Source organism: Daucus carota, chromosome 3 (assembly GCF_001625215.2).
Source record: "Daucus carota subsp. sativus chromosome 3, DH1 v3.0, whole genome shotgun sequence".
Taxonomy (NCBI): domain Eukaryota; kingdom Viridiplantae; phylum Streptophyta; class Magnoliopsida; order Apiales; family Apiaceae; genus Daucus; species Daucus carota.
The window spans coordinates 12,820,063-12,838,943 of record NC_030383.2 but is presented as its reverse complement, the minus strand read 5'-3'; the positions used below and the strand labels follow the sequence as shown (position 1 = coordinate 12,838,943).

The 18,881-nt window shown below is 35.6% G+C and overlaps 2 protein-coding genes across 3 annotated transcripts; both read right to left on the bottom strand.

Moving 5' to 3' along the window:
* Nucleotides 1-270: 270 nt before the first annotated feature.
* LOC108215278 (uncharacterized) lies at nt 271-9,278 on the bottom strand. 2 transcript variants are annotated; one of them, XM_017387703.2, is made up of 11 exons: nt 9,153-9,278; nt 3,333-3,541; nt 3,173-3,240; nt 2,796-2,892; nt 2,575-2,703; nt 2,055-2,163; nt 1,828-1,972; nt 1,634-1,676; nt 1,372-1,545; nt 798-912; nt 271-662 (listed from the first exon to the last, which is right to left on the bottom strand). In XM_017387703.2, coding segments are annotated over exons 1-11 (1,098 nt in total). In that variant the 5' UTR covers nt 9,160-9,278; the 3' UTR covers nt 271-660. The 2 variants fall into 2 exon arrangements, with proteins under 2 accessions (XP_017243192.2, XP_017243193.2); XM_017387704.2 differs by lacking the exons at nt 271-662; nt 798-912 and having other exon boundaries at nt 1,378-1,526.
* A 1,999-nt stretch (nt 9,279-11,277) lies between these two features.
* Nucleotides 11,278-16,405, bottom strand: LOC108211081 (probable ubiquitin-conjugating enzyme E2 18). Its single transcript, XM_017382578.2, has 6 exons — nt 16,248-16,405; nt 16,053-16,156; nt 15,838-15,940; nt 15,049-15,112; nt 11,748-11,836; nt 11,278-11,620 (listed from the first exon to the last, which is right to left on the bottom strand). The coding sequence occupies exons 1-6, from the start codon at nt 16,275-16,277 to the stop codon at nt 11,525-11,527; spliced, it is 486 nt and encodes a 161-aa protein (XP_017238067.1). The 5' UTR covers nt 16,278-16,405; the 3' UTR covers nt 11,278-11,524.
* Nucleotides 16,406-18,881: the final 2,476 nt, after the last annotated feature.

Here is an 18,881-nt window from a genome sequence, read left to right as displayed (position 1 = left end):
AATAGCTTAAATGACCAACACTTGTTTGAAAACATGCACGTATTTTAAGACTCCTACAAAGTATAGTTCCATAACATTTTTTAATTTTTTTCTTTTTTCGAATAAAAGTTTAAACATCAAACTTTTATTCAGGGAAAAAAATTTTAAAAAAAAAATATTATGGAACTACACTTGATAAGAGCTTCAAAATGCGTGCCAAAAATAATGTAAAAAATCTGCTCGGACAGGAGTATTACCCATCCCGGAACACTCAATAAAGTTTACTCAGGATTAGAGAAAGGATAAAACTCTATTACCCAAAAAAAAATAAAAAAATCAACTACAATCCACTTTCAGCACAAGGTTTCAAAGATTCGACTAATGACTATTTTCATAATTACAGGGCTGCATTTTGATCTAGAAACAGAAGATACATCAACCCTTATATTACGCACAATATTTTACCTAAATATGCAGAGTTTTCCTCTGTAGGAACTAGGAACTATAAGTTGAAATCAATTTCAGTCAGCCTACGGAGAATGCTTAACTCCTCTTTCACAGAGTTGAATATGTCTGCATGGTCTTGTGGACAGAAGGTCCAGAGCTCAAAGGGGTGTGCACAATCATCAAGTAGTAAAGTTGTTGTCCCAGTCCCAGATGTGACATGTCTGGTTATGTGATTCCTAAACAGAAACAAATAAGCAAGAAGACGATTTAGGTGAATTCCTGATCAAGCAGAGAGAAGCACAAGAAAAAACATAACATGAGTAGAAGATGCTTAGTCTATAACAAACCATCGACAGCATTTAGCCACTTACAGAGAGTCCTCAGAACATCGTCTTCTGCCTCAACTTGCTTCCCAAACTTTCTAAGTGCAAGTGAATATATTGTTTTTCGTCTTGTAGATGTTCCGGCAGCCACAACTTTGACGGCCTGATTAAACAGCAACAACACACAATCAACTGGAAGCAGGGTTTATACTCTATAGTATTATCTATCGAGAAGGATTAGCACATAGATGGATCTACTTTCCAGAGAAAATGTTTAACTCTAAAAGTAAAAATACAGCTTTCATTATGGACTAAATTATCACTTTGTAAGATATTTTCATTGCAATGTGCAACAAATTGTAGATAGCATGTAATAATTAGATCTAGAATAATCAAACCAAGATATAGAACTAAAACTCAATGAATGATGGTAGGATACTAAAATTGGTAACAAAATACAATATTATCACATATATCATTCAACCTCCAAACTCTGACAATTTATTATCGAAGATCTATAAACTACACGCACACCATGTATCAAGCATCTACAAAGTATAATCCGAGGCATTCATATATTTACAGATTAGAACAATGAACGGCAGAAAGAAGCAAATTATACCTCCGAAAGACTATGGCCGTTGGATATCAATTCTCCAAGTTCATTTTCTAACTGAGATTCAGATGGAGTTTCAGCAATGCATACCGCCTTTCCTTCAATCAAGAATGTTATCTCCCCCTTTGGCATGCGAGTTGAGAACACTATTTTTGCATCACCTAGGGTTCCACGCCAGAACTAATGAGAAGTTATCATTTGATTAGTAAATCAAGTGACACAATTATCATTAGTAACATGTACGTTTAGATTAAATATTGAAATTCACCTCTTCGTGTATCTTAGTAAGCTCCCTAGCCATGACACATCTCCTAAAGCAAATCCAGATTTAATCATGATTGTACTATTTGTCATGAGAAGAATATTCTTTAAAATAAATTTTTCAAAGAATTTTTACACTTTGTGCAATTACACCAGGTTTTAAATAATTACTGTCGTAATGAATCTGATACAGATTTTTACCTAGAGTCTCCAAATACTAAAGAAGTCTCTTCAAGAAACTGGCAAAGCTTGTGTGGAGGAACAAAAAATATCTGGGTAGTTGCTTCATTTGCAGAAACTGACAACCTCTCTTTCCTTGTTCCCGCATGCTTAGGAAGAAATCCAACTGCATACATGCTGAATCTTAGCAATAACAACTCAAAGCTTTTTACGCTAGTAAAAGTGCACTGAATGTGTAAGAAAATTACCAAATGTGAACTCATTAGTCGGCAATCCAGAGGCTGAAACAGCAGCTACTAAAGCAGACGGACCAGGAATGGGTGTAACGAGTATATTATTATCCGTACATAACTTGGCCTGCATCAAGATTAAAAAGATGTAAAAGAAGGCTTGTGAATGGATGCAGCAGAAGGTACAAAAGCCTACTCCATTTAGCTATGATGAGTTTATTAAAGCAAGACTATTTGCTAAACATGAAGAGTTATACTAAGCATAAAGACTGATGCTAACAGAAAGTATGCACACCTATATACAAGAAATGAATTTATAACATATTTTGGGTTGTCATGAGACCTAAACCAAAGGAATTATATTACGAAAAAGAATAGTTCTAGTTTCGGTCAGAGCCGTAGAGACTAGAGATACCAAGTTATATAAGAATATTCTAGTTTTGGTCAGAGCCGTAGAGACTAGAGATACCAAGTTAATTTTCATGTGATAAAAAAAGGAAAGGAAAACCATCAGTTCAGTAAAGATAAGCTTTCTTACCAAATCCATTCCAGGATCACTAATGCCAGGTGTTCCAGCATCACTGATCAAAGCGACAATCTCACCTTCTTGCAACCTCTTCAACACCACTTGTTCCCTTTGAGACTCATTAAATTTGTGATAACTCAGCTGAAATTCTAAAGCTTACGATTAAATATACAGTTAAACAAATAATACAATTCTACTACAACATTTTACACAAGGAAGCAAATAGGACATACAAGGGGGGTTTTGATATCATAGTGTTGAAGCAACTTCCCTGAATGCCTTGTATCTTCAGAAAGTATTACATCTGCTGATTTTAAGACCCTCAGAGCACTAGCAAAAATACAACCATTAAATCATATCAATTAATGACCCCACCAAATGCAAATGCAACACGACATTAATCGATTAATCCAATTACTAGTACTCGGTCACTAAAGATTTATCCCTTAAAGAACATTGATTTTAATCACATTGCAATAAGCATTATTAAACCATCACAACCCGAAACTCGAAATTGGCACCAGGACACCCTAGTACTACATTTACGAGTTTGCAGGCAAGCATAAAAGAAATTAATTTTTAAAGTAAAGAGGTAGTATTTGGCACTAACCGAAGAGTAATATCTTCAAGATTGCCAATAGGGGTGCCTACAAGATACAAACCAGGCTTCAAAATTCCCTATAAAATGAACGACCCATATCACAAAAACAACAAATTATGCTAAAACCATTATAATTATAACAATAAAAAGAGGGTTATGAAATGTTCACCTTTTTAGATGGGGATTGTTGTTCTTGGGCAGTAAGGTGAGGGTGTTCTTTAGGGTTTTGAGGAGTGGAACAGAAAAATGAGAGAGTATTGATATGATAAAGGGTGGGAGTTGGCTTTAGTTTTGGGATGAGGAAGATGAAATTTCGAGGGGCAATACAAGAAGAAGAACGCATAAGCACAAGGGCTTTACTCGACATAACTGCTGAAGCTGCCATGTCACATATGGCTGGATAGATAAGTAGTAGAATTAGTGGAACACTGTCGTTTTGAGTAGTTTGGTTTATTTTATATTCTGGTTTATATTACCGTTATGCTGAGTACTAATTGGGACAGCTGGCAGTGGTCCTGCAGCTGGTACGCTGGTATATGTACCATGAAGTGGAAGGGAAAAAGCATGAATATTGATATCAGTTGTTTTATTATTGTTGTCTTCTCCTTCTCTTCTTCTCTCTTATTTCTCATCTTATTCTTCTTCCGTAAATGGCAATTGCCTAGAAGTAGATCTTGACTGCTTACAGTGGCATCAGAGCCATGACTGGGCCGACGATACAACAAGTTGATAAAGAGTTACGTACGTTAGCGACTACTGTGGATGAGATTCATCAAAACCTTACAGAGAATCAAGAAGAAACTCAGTTGCAGATCTCTCAAATTAATGAAAGACTTAATCTGATGGGAGACCACATGTCTACTCTCACAACTCAGATTCAGTCCGCAAATCAAGATATCTCCCTGAAGTTTTCGGAGTTAATGGGTGTCCTCAAAAATCAGCTACATGAAACCTCAACCAGATCTTTGAATAACTATGGCCCTCCAGGTACACAATCTCTTCCCCTCTTGTCTACACCCCAAACTGTCACACACCCACCTAGTGCTCACTCTTACATTCAGTTTGGGAATAATGTCTCTCAACCCCTCCATGATATTACACATGAGCTTGGAGCTCTGTCCTTTGGGTCAATTCCACATACTATAGCTTCCACCCACAATCCTCGACCCAACGATGGCCATCAACTCTTCACCAACACCACCCAAAACATCGTCACCCCTTTGCTCCCAGGGTTTCGTCTCTCCGACCACTCTGTTCCCCTCACTACGATACCCCAGTCTTATACTTATCCTACTCCGCCACTCCCACACTCCATGTCCACTCATTATACAGTGCCTCACTCTGTCACTCAGCCTCTTCGACCCCCATATTCAGACCACACCACCTTCAGACCCCAAACCACCCTCCAACCACATTATAAATTCCCAAAAATGGACTTCCCGCCTTTTAATGGCAAAGAGGTGAGGAGTTGGGTCAAGAAAGCTGAGAAATTCTTCATGTTGAACCCTCTCATGGAACCACACACAAAGGTGGTTTACGCTGCTCTCTATTTAGAAGGTGAAGCTGACAGGTGGTATCAAACGGTCCAGGAAATACATCCTTACATTTCTTGGGACAATTTTGTAGCTCTTCTTTTGCAGAGGTTTTCGACAGGTAGCCAAGAGAACTTGATTGGCCAGTTTAATAAGCTCACTCAGAAGGGTAGTGTTGATGACTACATAGCTGAGTTTGAAGATCTGAGAGGTTATATGATTTCACGAAACCGATTTCATACGGAGGAATTCTATTTATCGAGTTTCTTGAGTGGGCTGCGAAAAGACATTCAGCAGGCGTTATATGTATATAAGCCTCCTACTTTACAAGATGCTATGGACAAGGCCAAAGAGCAGGAACTTTTGGTTGCTTTATTAGAAAAAAGAGTGGAAAGCACACAAAAATCTGGTTACAAGGGTGGGAACTCCCTGATTATGGGAAAGGGTACTTATTCTGGCCATAAACCAGTTGGCGGCTCCCAATATACTCAAAAAAGCAAATCCTCTTCTACCAAATACCCATCAATAAAAAGAATAACTCCAGCTGAGATGGCAATTAGAAGGGAGAAGGGACTATGTTATAATTGTGATGAAGCTTTTGTACCAGGTCACAAGTGTGTCAAGCAGCAGTTGTTTTATGTGGTGGGAGATGAGAACACAGACAATGAAGGAGGAAACACACCTGATGAAGAACATGTTCTGTCATCCTCCGAAGATGATGGTTGTAAAGATGGTGAAGATGACTGTGGGGTATCCATACATGCTCTTAGTGGCACTCATGGATTACATACATTAAAATTTCAAGGGACGATGAAGGGTAGAAAGGTGGAGATATTACTAGACACTGGATCCACTCACAATTTTGTATCACAAAATCTCGCTAAGAACATGAATCTGAATACTGAAATTTGTAGCGATATGAAAGTCACTTTGGCTGATGGAACCACTCGTAATTGTGGACGGAAAATTATTAACATGAAGTGGACTATGGGAGGAGTTGACTTCACTTCAAATTTTCATGCTATACCCTTGGGAGGTTATGATTTGGTGCTGGGGGTGCAGTGGCTAAGACAAGTCAGCCCTGTATGGTTTGATTTTGATAAAAGGGAGGTCCAAATAAAATGGAAGGGTAAGATGGTGCAGCTCAAGCAAAATCTAACACCCCCGAAGGAAGTCAGGGTACAATTAGAGGATGATGGCAGGTGGCTCAAGAAAGAGGAATCATATTTTTTGGTGCAACTTACCAATGTTGACGCCAATACGGAACAAAAATCAGGTGAAATTCCAACAGAAGTTCAAGGGCTAATACAAGAGTTTGAGCAGATTTTTGACACTCCGAAAGGGCTTCCTCCCCTCAGGGCACAGGATCACTTCATCCCCATAATAGAGGGTAGCAAACCTGTCAATGCCAACCCTTACAGATGCCCATATCTGCAGAAAACTGAAATAGAACGTTTAGTAAGGGAAATGTTAGAGCACGGCATCATCCAGCATAGCAGCTCTCCTTATGCCTCACCAGTATTGCTTGTACGTAAGAAGGACAACACCTGGAGGTTCTGTGTCGATTATAGAGCCCTAAATGCTATCACGATCAAAAATCGATTCCCTATACCCATAATAGAGGAGCTCTTGGATGAATTGCATGGCAGCAAGTATTTTACCAAGTTAGATCTTCGAAGCGGTTACCATCAGATCAGAGTGCAGGACAAAGACGTACACAAAACTGCATTCAAAACCCACTTCGGGCATTATGAATTCTTAGTTATGCCTTTCGGCCTCACCAATGCTCCTGCCACATTTCAGTGTGTGATGAATGAGGTATTTTCCAAGCATTTACGGCAGTTTGTCCTTGTTTTCTTTGATGATATTCTAGTTTACAGCCCTGATATGAAGTCACATATGGAGCACTTGCGAAAAGTGTTTGAAATTCTTAAGCAAAACCATCTTTTTGTAAAGAAAAGCAAGTGTGCCTTTGCACAAGAACAAGTTGAGTACCTTGGTCACATCATTAGTGGCCAAGGAGTGGCAGCTGATACTCAAAAAGTGGAAGCTATGAGAAGCTGGCCAGTACCGCAAAATATCAAATCCCTGAGAGGATTTCTCGGACTCACAGGGTATTATAGGCGATTTGTGAGAGGGTATGGAATGCTGAGTAAACCACTCACAGATCTACTTAAAAAGGGGGCTTTTCAATGGAATGAGGAGGCTGACAGAGCTTTTAATCATCTTAAACAGATCATGAGTGAAACCCCAGTTCTCCGGATGCCAGATTTCACAAAAACCTTTGTAGTGGAGACAGACGCAAGTAAATCTGGTATTGGTGCTGTGCTAATGCAGGAAGGAAGACCTATAGCCTTCCTTAGTCAGGCTTTGTCACCTAAGAACATAGGTTTATCAACCTATGAGAAAGAACTCATGGCGGTAGTTTTGGCAGTGCAAAAATGGAGAGGATACTTAATGGGCAGGCATTTTGTCATTAAAACAGATCAACAATCCATTAAGTACTTTCTAAACCAAAAAATCAGTACTGTTGCCCAACAAAAATGGCTCTCCAGGCTACTTGGATTTGATTACAGCATAGTCTACAACAAGGGGAAAGACAATGTTGTTGCAGACCCTTTGTCTAGGTTGCATGGTCAACAAACAGTGACGGGGGAAGAAAAACAAGGGGCACTTGCTGGAATCAGTTTGGTGGTACCTAAATGGAAGGAGGATATTGTGAAATCCCTAGAGAATGATGAAGAGGTCCAACAGATTTTGACAACATTGGCTATAGACCCCTCAGCTGAGCCAGAATTCACTATGGTGGATGGTGACTTAAGAAAAAGAGGGAAGCTTTATGTAGGAGCTAGCAATGGGGTGAGGAGAGAAATTATCCAGAACTTGCATGATACTGGAGAAGGAGGACACTCAGGAGTAAATGCGACCCACAAAAGGATCGCTAATTTGTTTTGGTGGCCAAAGATGAGCCAGGACGTTGTAAAGTGGGTGCAAGAGTGTGAAATTTGTCAAAGGTTCAAATCTGAACATGTTAAATCTCCAGGATTGTTGCAGCCTATTCCTATTCCGAACCAAGCATGGGAGGTTATAACCATGGACTTCATAGAGGGGTTGCCAAGATCAGAAAACAGGGACACTATTATGGTGGTCATCGATAAGTTCACTAAGTATTGCCACCTACTATCTTTCCAACACCCTTTTTCAGCCACTCAGGTAGCCCAGAAATTACTGGATGTTGTCATTAAATTGTATGGACCTCCTAAAAGCATAATCACTGATCGGGACAAAATATTTACAAGCAGATTTTGGGCCGAACTATTCAATAAGATGGGTACAAGTTCTAATTATTCTACAGCCTATCACCCCCAAACAGATGGGCAAAGTGAAAGACTTAATCAGTGTGTTGAAATGTACTTAAGGTGCTTGGCAAATCAGAAACCCAATCAGTGGCATAAGTGGCTCAGCATGGCTGAATGGTGGTACAACACTTCACACCATTCAGCAATCCAAATGTCCCCATATAAGGCTCTGTATGGTAAAGATCCTCCTAGTATGAACTATCATCAAGCACAGAAGTCTTCTATTGCGAGCATAGATGAATTCATGAGGAACAGGGCAGAATTACAGACTTTGTTGAAGCGAAATCTTGTTAAAGCTCAAGAGCGTATGAAGCACTATGCCGATAAGAAGAGAAGTGAAAGAGAATTCAATGAAGGAGAGGAGGTATTTCTGAAGTTGCAACCATACAAACAGCACTCCCTCAAAGATTCCAGAGTTGAAAAGCTGGCAGCGAGATTCTATGGACCTTATACGATCACCAAAAAGGTGGGGAAAGTAGCTTATAAGTTAAACCTGCCTAGTACAGCAAGGATACACGATACTTTCCATGTATCACAATTGAAGAAGAAGCTGGGGACTGGGAACTTCCTTCAAACTAAACCCCCAGGAGCTGAAGAAGAGAAAAGGGACAGGAAGCCAGAAGCAATTTTGGAAAGGCGGTTGATTAAGAAAAATAACAGACCTGCTGCATTGGTACTGGTCAAGTGGACAGATTCATTGCCTGAAGACTCTACTTGGGAAGAGTATGAAAAACTGATCAAGAAATTCCCAGACTTTAAACCTTGAGGTCAAGGTTTTTTTTCAAGGAAAGGGTATTGTCACATATGGCTGGATAGATAAGTAGTAGAATTAGTGGAACACTGTCGTTTTGAGTAGTTTGGTTTATTTTATATTCTGGTTTATATTACCGTTATGCTGAGTACTAATTGGGACAGCTGGCAGTGGTCCTGCAGCTGGTACGCTGGTATATGTACCATGAAGTGGAAGGGAAAAAGCATGAATATTGATATCAGTTGTTTTATTATTGTTGTCTTCTCCTTCTCTTCTTCTCTCTTATTTCTCATCTTATTCTTCTTCCGTAAATGGCAATTGCCTAGAAGTAGATCTTGACTGCTTACATGCCATTCAACTAAACGGGCTGTGTAGCTAACATCTATCCAACCTCCAGGTGACCTTCATGTTTCTTCTTTTTATTTTGTTTGTAAAAAAAAAAAAAACTAATGTACCCTGAAAAGAGAAAAGGCCCAGGCGTGTCAATGTCATTTTCAGGAAAATAGTCTCAATAGTTATTTCAAAACGTAATTTGGTGTTAGTATTTAATTTTTTTTGAGAAAAAATATGATTTGAAGTTGTATTTTCACCTGAAATTATAATTTAAATTATATTTTTGTCCGATATTATAAACACAACATACAAATTGTATTTGAAATAACATTATTTAGAAAATGATTAAAGAAAAATCTTTTCCTACAAAATAGTGATATTTGAGATTAATAACTCTATAAATAATTCAGTTTTTAATAAACTAAAAATTACACGAGTTTCATATGAAAACTCAGTGAGGAGATTTGTCAATAATATTTTGTTGTGTGGATTTGTATTTTATGTATTGAACATGGAAGTCATGTTCAATTCTTTAAATCTCAAAATTTGTATGTGTAATTTAATTTATATCGGTTTTAAAATATGTCGAATATTTTTTATGTCACTTTCGTGTGTGTATAATATAAATATATTAATAAAATCTAACTAATATATATTCTAAACTTATATTTTTATGTAGTATTTTATATGTGTATATATATATGTTGAAATTTAATATTAACATAATCATATGTAGAATTTGTAGATTTATATTATGTAATATATGTGTGTGTATTATATCAAAAAATATATTTTATATCTATATCGTTTATCTTCGTGTATATAAAATCAAAACTCATATCCGAAACATTTGACGTCCTGTTAGTTGATCTCTAAGTAAATTTGGACAAGATATTGCCATGAACAAGGCGAATGATAGGGGTGTAAATGAGCCGAGCGGAACTCTAGAGTGCTCGTGTATCGTTTGTTAAAAAATTAGCGAATTCGAACTCGAGCTCGAGCTTGGATCGAGCCAAAAATACTGTTTGAGTATCGACTCATTAAGGAATTACTCTATTCACGAACGGCTCGTGAACCGCTCACGAACATGTCTCACGAGGTGTCTCACGAGTTTTTGCTCACGAACCGCTAATTAAGTTACGCTCACGAATGTGTCTCACAAATTTTTGCTCACCAACCACTCATTAATTTTGTTCACGAGCTTGTTTAATAAACTTTGCAAACGAGCTAGTTTATACTCATAAATTTATTTACGAGCTTGTTTGTTATTTAATTCAATTTAAAAAAATTAAAATTCTAACAATATATTAATTTATGCTCTTAGGAATCATAAATTCATAATAAATCATCCATTAATAAAACTCCCACATCCACGAGCCATGTTCACGAGCCAAGTTCACGAACTCATAATTCGAACTTGTTCGCGAACTATCGAGTCGAACTCTACTGTGCTCAAGTTCAGCTCGTTTCTAAAACGAACCTTAAAATTGTGCTCAAGATCGACTCGTTTATGATCGAACCGAGGTCGAACCGAGCTTTTTTCGAACCGAACACCGAGCGGTTATCGAGCGTATCAACTCATTTACAGCCCTAGCGAATGATGTCTTATAAAAGATGCCTCTATTAATTTCTATTTAATTTTTATTTTTGTTACTTTCATTCATGACAAGATATGACACATAACTCAATATGTCGTAACAATAAAAATAATAGATCACGACCGATAATTACACTTTTCGAAACAAAAAGAATAATATAACAAGACCATTAATGTTAAAATAAACCTGAGTTATTTAGCAAAATAAATAAATAATTGGAACTACTACTATAGTTTAGGATTATAAATTAGTAACTAAAAAATACTTCAGACTGTGTGTTTTAGTTTCATATCATATATTCATATGTATAGCAGAAGATATAAGATATAACACCCAAGTACCCAACTGGTCATACTGCCGTTTTTTTAAGTTTGGTCTTTTAGTTTGAAGTTTATATTTTATGTTGTACTCTATAATACAGGTATAGCATATTAGCACAAGATATAAGACCCGATTGGCCATGCTTGCACGGGGCTTAGCGCACATAACAATGTATTTTAGTTTGTTCTATAGTATAGGTATAGCATAATAGCACAGGATATAACATCCAACGGCCATGCTCTTACTCGAAACAATTCCATACTGGTTGACCAGAAAAGCCACAGAGGCAGCTTCTTAATTTACAAGAAATGTGAGCACATATCAAGCTTAATGTAATTGAATCTGAGAAAACAGGAGAATTGAAGCAATAAAGTTTCTTCTACTTCAACTACTTCCTTTAATACCCTCTTTTTTTTTTTTTTTAATATATTGCACAGGAATGAGTTGTTAGGAAGGTTTGAACCCAATCACACTTTATCATCATGAAACCACCACCTTGTTTCTTTTGGAGATCTACCGTTCCTACATTTTTTCACATAACGATCGTTGTCAGCTGGCCGTTGCTGCACATTAACAAAGAGAATACACGTTAGTATATTTTTTATACTACACAGTACACACGAGTCCAGTATTTGCTAAAAGATATTAGGGGAGGCAAATAAATGAAATCTGATTAATTTTGAACCAAACCTTCTCTGTGGAGCTTGACAACATGGAGAGAATGCTGATGCAGACAGAACTTACTGTCATCGCTGGAGACCATGAATCATACAATATATCTGTATGAAAAACATTAGTCAAGTGGCAGCATTATTTAGGTACAATTTAGGCACTTGGCTAGTAAGTTACTAAAGGACTACATCTGCAAATTAAAAAGGAGTACTCCCTTTTACACCATGAATTCTAGCAATTAGACAAAGTAAAAGATATCAGTTCATAGAGGCGCATCATAGGTCTTAGATAGAAATCTAATACTTCAGTAAAATATACAAGCTCAAGAATAAAAATTTAAGCCAATAGGACAAGTAACATCTAGGACTATTCATAGAAATTATGTCAAGGCTGTTAACATATGAAAGTAATCATATTTTGAGTACTCAAATACAGAGACAGATCTATGAATCCCTACATATCTTTCGACAAATATAGAAAACCTGAAGCACAAACAATTGAATGATGTATGATGGTTTTGCAGTATTCCAACTGTTGCTTAGAGCAACTCCAACAATGCCTCTAAATGACGTCCTTTAGGTAAAAATTAGGGCTTTAGAGAAAATGAATGCTCCAACAATGTCCTATTGGGGCCTTAAAAAACTAGGACAACCATCACATGGCTTATTTTTAATGCACCACTTTCTATCAATAAAAAATTCATTCCCTCCTCTTTACACTTCCTTTTCCTCCTTTTACACTTCTTTCCCTTCTTGTAATTCATATATATTATTTTTTTAATAATAGGACATGAGGATCTGGCATGTTGTTGGAGTTGATGCATGTATATATTATCCTAAATCACTACAACATTATATTTTATTATATTTATAATGCATTTGCTAGGGCAATGTTGGAGTTGCTCTTACTATTAGTTATTTAAAAACATTATAGAAATTGGACCACACATATAAACACTGAATGTGGCTTTAAACTTGACCTTGGTCCTTCGATCTAAGCCCTATGGAACTCAACTATGTTTGTCTTCTCCACATTTTATGGGGTCACAGGCCCACAAGCCATGAAGCATATACCATACACCAGCACTACTCAACATAAATGACAAGTCATTTCAACACTATTAGCAATAGGAAAAACACCCTGCCACTCTCAGCACAGATGCTAGGACAAGTGTGCAGGGACCCGCACAGAAGCCACCTGTGCTGTCCACATTTTCTAGGAGGGGGTATAAGGACGAGGCAAGGGAATATAAAGCAAAACCATGGGAAAAAGAGCTAATTAACAAGAAAAATAGAAACAAAGCAAAGTAGATATACATTGACAAAAATGGATTCAGGAGGGCATGCTTTTTGGTAACTGTCTTGTGGGAGAGTGCAATTCTCTCAAAATATTGGCTAAAACACATTGGTGTTTACCGTTGGTTGTGCATCAAGAGGAGTCATATTTTGTTCTTATCTTTCAAATACAGTTCACTTTTATTTTCCCAAATACTTTAAAATTCTCAAATGTGTTAAATCAGTTGTCTTTATATTGTGTTTTATTTCAATCCATTGCAAATATGGCATCAGAGCCCTCAATTGATGAATGTGGGGAGCATCGACGCCGGCGATTGAATGTGGGGATCAGGTAAAATCACTTCCCCAAAAGCAATTCATATCGTACGCCGCTAGTACTTTGCAAGAACAGTGGCTAGACCATAGTCAGGAGGGGAGAGTTTCGGAATATCAGTAGAAATTTAATGATTCATTAGCTCAATTAGAGCATTTCCATTAGGGTTGGCTAACATAATTCGCTAAAATAATATTAAATACTGATTATATAAAAAAAATTGAAAAGCGTTATGCTTCGACGGTACTGGCTATATTGATTAGCAATATTTTAAAATAGTTTGTAATATTATTTAAGTTGTTATAAATAGAATATATCATTTTAATATGGCAATAGATGATGTGGATTCTTCTTACAAGTGTCTAGAGGTTCGACAAATATAGCCAACAACATTCAGAGGTTAACTTAAAATTTATAGATAAAGGAAATATCTCACTGGAGTTGAATTTTTTTACACGATTTCTATATTTTTATTTATAGTATCTTTTAACTACTTTAAGCTAAGGACTCTATATGATTAGAGATTGTCTTAGACAACGTATCTGAGGAATTGTCCTTGGGCCAGTTTCTTAATGGGGCTCAAGGAGAAGTGAAGGCTGAGGTCCGTCTAGGGCCATGGTTGTCACAGCACTAAGTCGAGGCGAGTCGATGAACCTCTGGCTAGTTGACTAGTCCTAGACTGGTTGACAAAAAATATAGTTATAATTAAATATAATATTAATACACACACACACACACACACATATTATATAATTTAGGCTTCTAATCCAAGTTTCCAACATCTACTAAAATCTTGTATTTTTTTAATTATGTGACAACCAACAAGTAATTAACAAAGTAACTTGAATTTATGAACATAATTTATGCAATTTTATTAGCAAAAAAAAAAAAGAGATAGCAAGTTTAATGTGTAAGAACATAGCCGGATGTCAAGTAAAAACATAGCAGGATGTCATGAACTATGAAGAAAACAGAGGAGCAGTTCGGCAGAAGAAGATCTGGAATCGTTGAAGAAGCCTTAACTGATGAACTCGTAACCGTTTCTCTTCTTACATGTTGCTCTATCTGGAAATTACGGCTGGGTGATTGTTTTTTTTTTGTTTTGACCAAGTTTTAAACGAGTTTGGGTCCAGTCGACCAGTCAGTCTAGTCACCCGAAATATGGGTTTTCTCCCGGTCGACGTAATACCTAAACTAGTCAAACATCGTGACAAACATGATTAGGCCCATTTGGGTGGACCATGAAATGAAGTTAGCCTTAATGGTAGAACACAAGTAGATTGGGCTCAGGTCATAACTTAGAAGGAAGAATGGGTTCAAGCCCGAATAGTAATATGTAAATATGGAATGTGGTTATAAACTTCAAATGGCCCTTGGATCTAAGCCCTCTGGAACTCTGCCATTTTGTCTTCCTCATTTTATGGTGTCACAGGCCCACAAGACATGAAGTATATAACACACACCATAAAGACTGATGTATCATGCTGGCAATGCTATTTAATTTGAAACATATGGAAAAGCATAATCCCACAAAATAAGTTAATTGTGTATGTGTGTCTGCACTTCACCAAGTCATTATAATACTTAAGGTGCTCAGTATACACAGCAAGCAAAGAATATTAAATCAACCACAAACTTACTTGGCCAACATAATTTGCATATATAACCAAAGTAATAAAATTATGTTACTCAAAACAGTGGAGAAACGAACCTAAACAGATGTGACCATTGCTATATATGTGAGGATGAAGTGGAGCCGGAGGGATAAAAACAACCTGTCCAAATTTAACATTAAAGATCCATTACATAACGCCTTACTAACTCTAGAAAATGGAAAATAGGATGGCTTATATTAACATGCTAGATTGCAAACTAATGCAATTCTAATGAAATTGTAATTTAACTGAGCTAGAAAAATTATTAAATTTGTCAATTCTAGAATTCTATGACTTGTCCAGGGTTCTCTGTCTGGTTGCCCCAATATAAGTAAACTAATGTCCATATACAAATATTTTTCTTCACCATGAACATTATCAAATTTGACACGATTCATAAGTCAACGATTAAGCGAGAGAATTGATGTTCTAGTTCAAGCCTAAAGTACTGTTTAAGTCATCATTAGTGAAGCTATGGTATCTATCTTGATTCCTCTAGTTATGTGATAACAGACAGAGATGTAATCCATGTAACGACAAAATTGTCAAAATCTTCAAGCTCAAAATATATAGTGCTTTTATTGCAAATACCCAAATCTAATTCAGAATAACTTCTTACAAGTTCATCTAGTAGGAAAAAGACCTCAAGTAATTCAATTTACACGGAATAGCAACACTATAAACAATCTAGACTATTATTTAGACACCGTAGATAGATCAAACGTAAATGAAACACTAAACTTCGAGCCTTTTCCAACCCCTGCTAAATTCCATAGTGGTCATATAATAGCAGAGCACAAACAAAACACGAAAACTAATAAAACTCAAAGAAAGAAAAAATCAACCTGTGGAGCTTCCATGGGATAATGCTCAGGAAAATCAACTTGAAGCTGGAAGGTTTCATTAGCATACAAAGTCCCAGGTGCACCATTCACTTCAATTACCCATCTTTACTCCATAACACAGTATAATAATATTAAATTCATCAAAACAATAATCAAGTGAACAAAAGTAAACAAAATAATCGAAAAATATAAGATGAAATAAAGAAAGAAAGAACCTTTGAAGATCATCAGTAACTTTGTGCTTAAAGCCAACAGGCGGATTAACTTGCCATTCAACTAGCTCCTTCTGTAAACGATTGCAAGCGATCTTGCTCAAAGCCTGAAGATAATCAAACAATATGTGTATGAGTATAGAATCAGGGAATCAGAAAAGTAAAGGTAGCAAGTAATAAGTGAGAATGATTGAAAACCTTGGGAGTAGAAGCTGAAGGGCTGGTCATGGCTTTTTGATATACAGGTACATATAGAGATACAGACAGATGTGTTTAAATATACAGCGCAGGGAAGAGGTCTTGGTCCCTTGGTTTTGTTGCAACTGTTAGACTGATTTGTTCATTTCTTTTATGGCATTGTATATTACTACATGCTAAGTACGAAAACTTAAATTTGATGTGTTTTTATTGGTGTGCTTGATGTGAATTGTATATGAGTACATGCTAAGTACGAAAACTCATAAATTTGATGTGTTTTTATTGGTATGGATTAAAAGAATGTAAGCTAATTAAAATATGAAAAAATATCAAATTTTATGTTTGTTATGTGTCCATGGACACACCATAAAAAACCGTTCTTTTATTTATTTTTATCAATACTCCATCCCATTTGTTTTATTTTAAGAATTTCTGAGTGCGGGATCAGATCCTCAGCAAAAAGTGTAGAATAATTTGGTAAAGCACTGCCCACCGTTCTCATCCTCCCCAAAGTCTATTCTACAACTATCCCCGAACATTCTACCTTTCTCGATAAAATTCGTATATCATAGTATTCCAAGTCCTATCTATTCAAATCTTCTTAAAACATCTTTAGAGGAAACTTTCAGTTAATAAATATAACATAAAATAAATGAGATATTTTGAAAATTAGTACTCTCAAAAATGTATAAAGTAATATAAAGTGAGAGGAAAAAGAAGGAAAAGTGAGTAAAGTGGTGGGACCCATCAATATATAACTGATAGATTTGTAAAAGTGGATGAAAATAGTGGATGGTTGGGATTTTTATATTATAAAAAGTTACCATTTTGAGAAAGTTTTGTAATGTATAGAATTGAGTGAGACATCCAGAGAAGAAAAGTGTATAAAAATCAGAGGGACGGAGGGAGTATATTTTTAAGAATGTCAACCCCAAACTAGTCTTTGTACTCACTAGTCTTTGTCATTTATATTATATTATATTGATATATGAACTAGGAAAAGAAAAAAAAGATAAAGATAAATTAATAGGTAAATCGATAAAGAGTCTGTGAGAGTTTTATTGGAATTAAGACAAGGCCCTGCTCCTGGGTCTTTGTGGGAGGGAAAACAAATGAATGAACGTGAAAGCATTTCGTCCCACTTTTCGAGTGTGAGTATGATATATTTCCACTTTCACTTGTTTTCCTCCTTTAAAAAAACTCTGAAGCACAAATAAACAGAAGTGAAAGTTACATAACTTTACTTCTTTTTTCACTTATTTCCCTCCCTAGTTATAACTCGGGAGCAGGGTTTAAGCTAAAGACGTAGTTAGTGGAAAAAGAATTTAGACAAGATGAATTTTAAAACAAAAATGAGTAGTCTGTAATAAAATAAATAAGTGTTTTGGAAAAATTTGAAGATAATATAAGAAAAAGATAATAATATATATTATCTCATATTTAAAAAAAAATAGTGAGAGTAAAATTCATCGTTTTGTCTTAATTATTTAAAATTCTTGTTCTTGATGAAAAAAATCCTCAAATGATAAGTCATTCGTAAATTATTTTTATTTATTATTTTTATTAATAATTCATAAATCATTAATAAATTGGAATTAACTAAACAGATATTTTAAATTATCAATTTATCATTAAATCATGTTAAATCATAAGTCGTTATTTTAAACTCCGTCACATGGCGTATATGTCTTCCGCCAAGTAATTGTAAAGCGTCAAAATTCAGGTATATATATATATATGATGAAAAATGTTTAAAGTATTGTTTTATTATTATTTAATTAATATAAAAACAGATAAGTTTCCATCATTACATCTATCAATTGAAAATTTTGATATTTTTTCTGACAAAATGTATTCATTAAAACACTAAAACACAGTGAAGACAAATCTCCGAATCGACAACACAATCTAATTGGAAAATAAAAATGAAATAAATAATTTGTCATTTTATTTTCAAATTGCTTAACAAACAAAATATAAATATTCTTGACAATAAAATGATTTTTCCCATCGCCACCGACATTCCTGAAATTTTGATTTAGGTCATCCAGTTTTATGCAGTGTTGTAAAAAACGGGAATCAGACTTAGTCGGCAAAGGCACCGTCTAGCGATTAATCGGATAATCGGGGATTAATCGGAGTGATTAATCGGAATCAATTTAAAGAAAAATATAAATATATTTATATTTATATTTATATTTACAATAGATTTATAATCATATAATTCTATAAATTAAAAAAAATCAATGATCTTATCTACAAAATATCTATTTTCTAAATATTTAGGCCAATTCATAAGACTATAGTAAAATGTGTCTTTAAATTAATTTTTAAATTTTAAATTTCTTTACTATGATTTTTAATTTTTTTTAATTTTACCGATTTTTGCCGATTTTACCGTCTTTTGACCGATTAATCCTGTCTTTGATCGATATTCTAGGAAGAACCGATTAATGCTTAATCGAGACGGTGGCCGACCGAACAGCGATTAATCGTCGACTTTTAGAACATTGGTTTTATGTAAAAATGTCTATTAGATGTTTTTTTACTATTGAAGATAAAATCATACAATTCAGAAGAAACTAGTAGATAATGTATATACGGCAATTCTACCTAGTAGATTTCACTGACATG

What these genes read in the sequence shown, in the direction of transcription:
- LOC108215278 (XM_017387703.2), bottom strand. An exon ending in TTACTAAGATACACGAAGAG is followed by an intron (nt 1,546 to 1,633) that starts GTGAATTTCAAT and finishes ACTTCTCATTAG; the next exon opens with TTCTGGCGTGGAACCCTAGG. An exon ending in ACGGCCATAGTCTTTCGGAG is followed by an intron (nt 913 to 1,371) that starts GTATAATTTGCT and finishes CTGTTTAATCAG; the next exon opens with GCCGTCAAAGTTGTGGCTGC.
- LOC108211081 (XM_017382578.2), bottom strand. Translation starts at nt 16,277, where the DNA reads ATGACCAGCCCTTCAGCTTCTACTCCCAAG. An exon ending in GTTACTGATGATCTTCAAAG is followed by an intron (nt 15,941 to 16,052) that starts GTTCTTTCTTTC and finishes TATGGAGTAAAG; the next exon opens with ATGGGTAATTGAAGTGAATG. An exon ending in ATCCCATGGAAGCTCCACAG is followed by an intron (nt 15,113 to 15,837) that starts GTTGATTTTTTC and finishes AAATTTGGACAG; the next exon opens with GTTGTTTTTATCCCTCCGGC.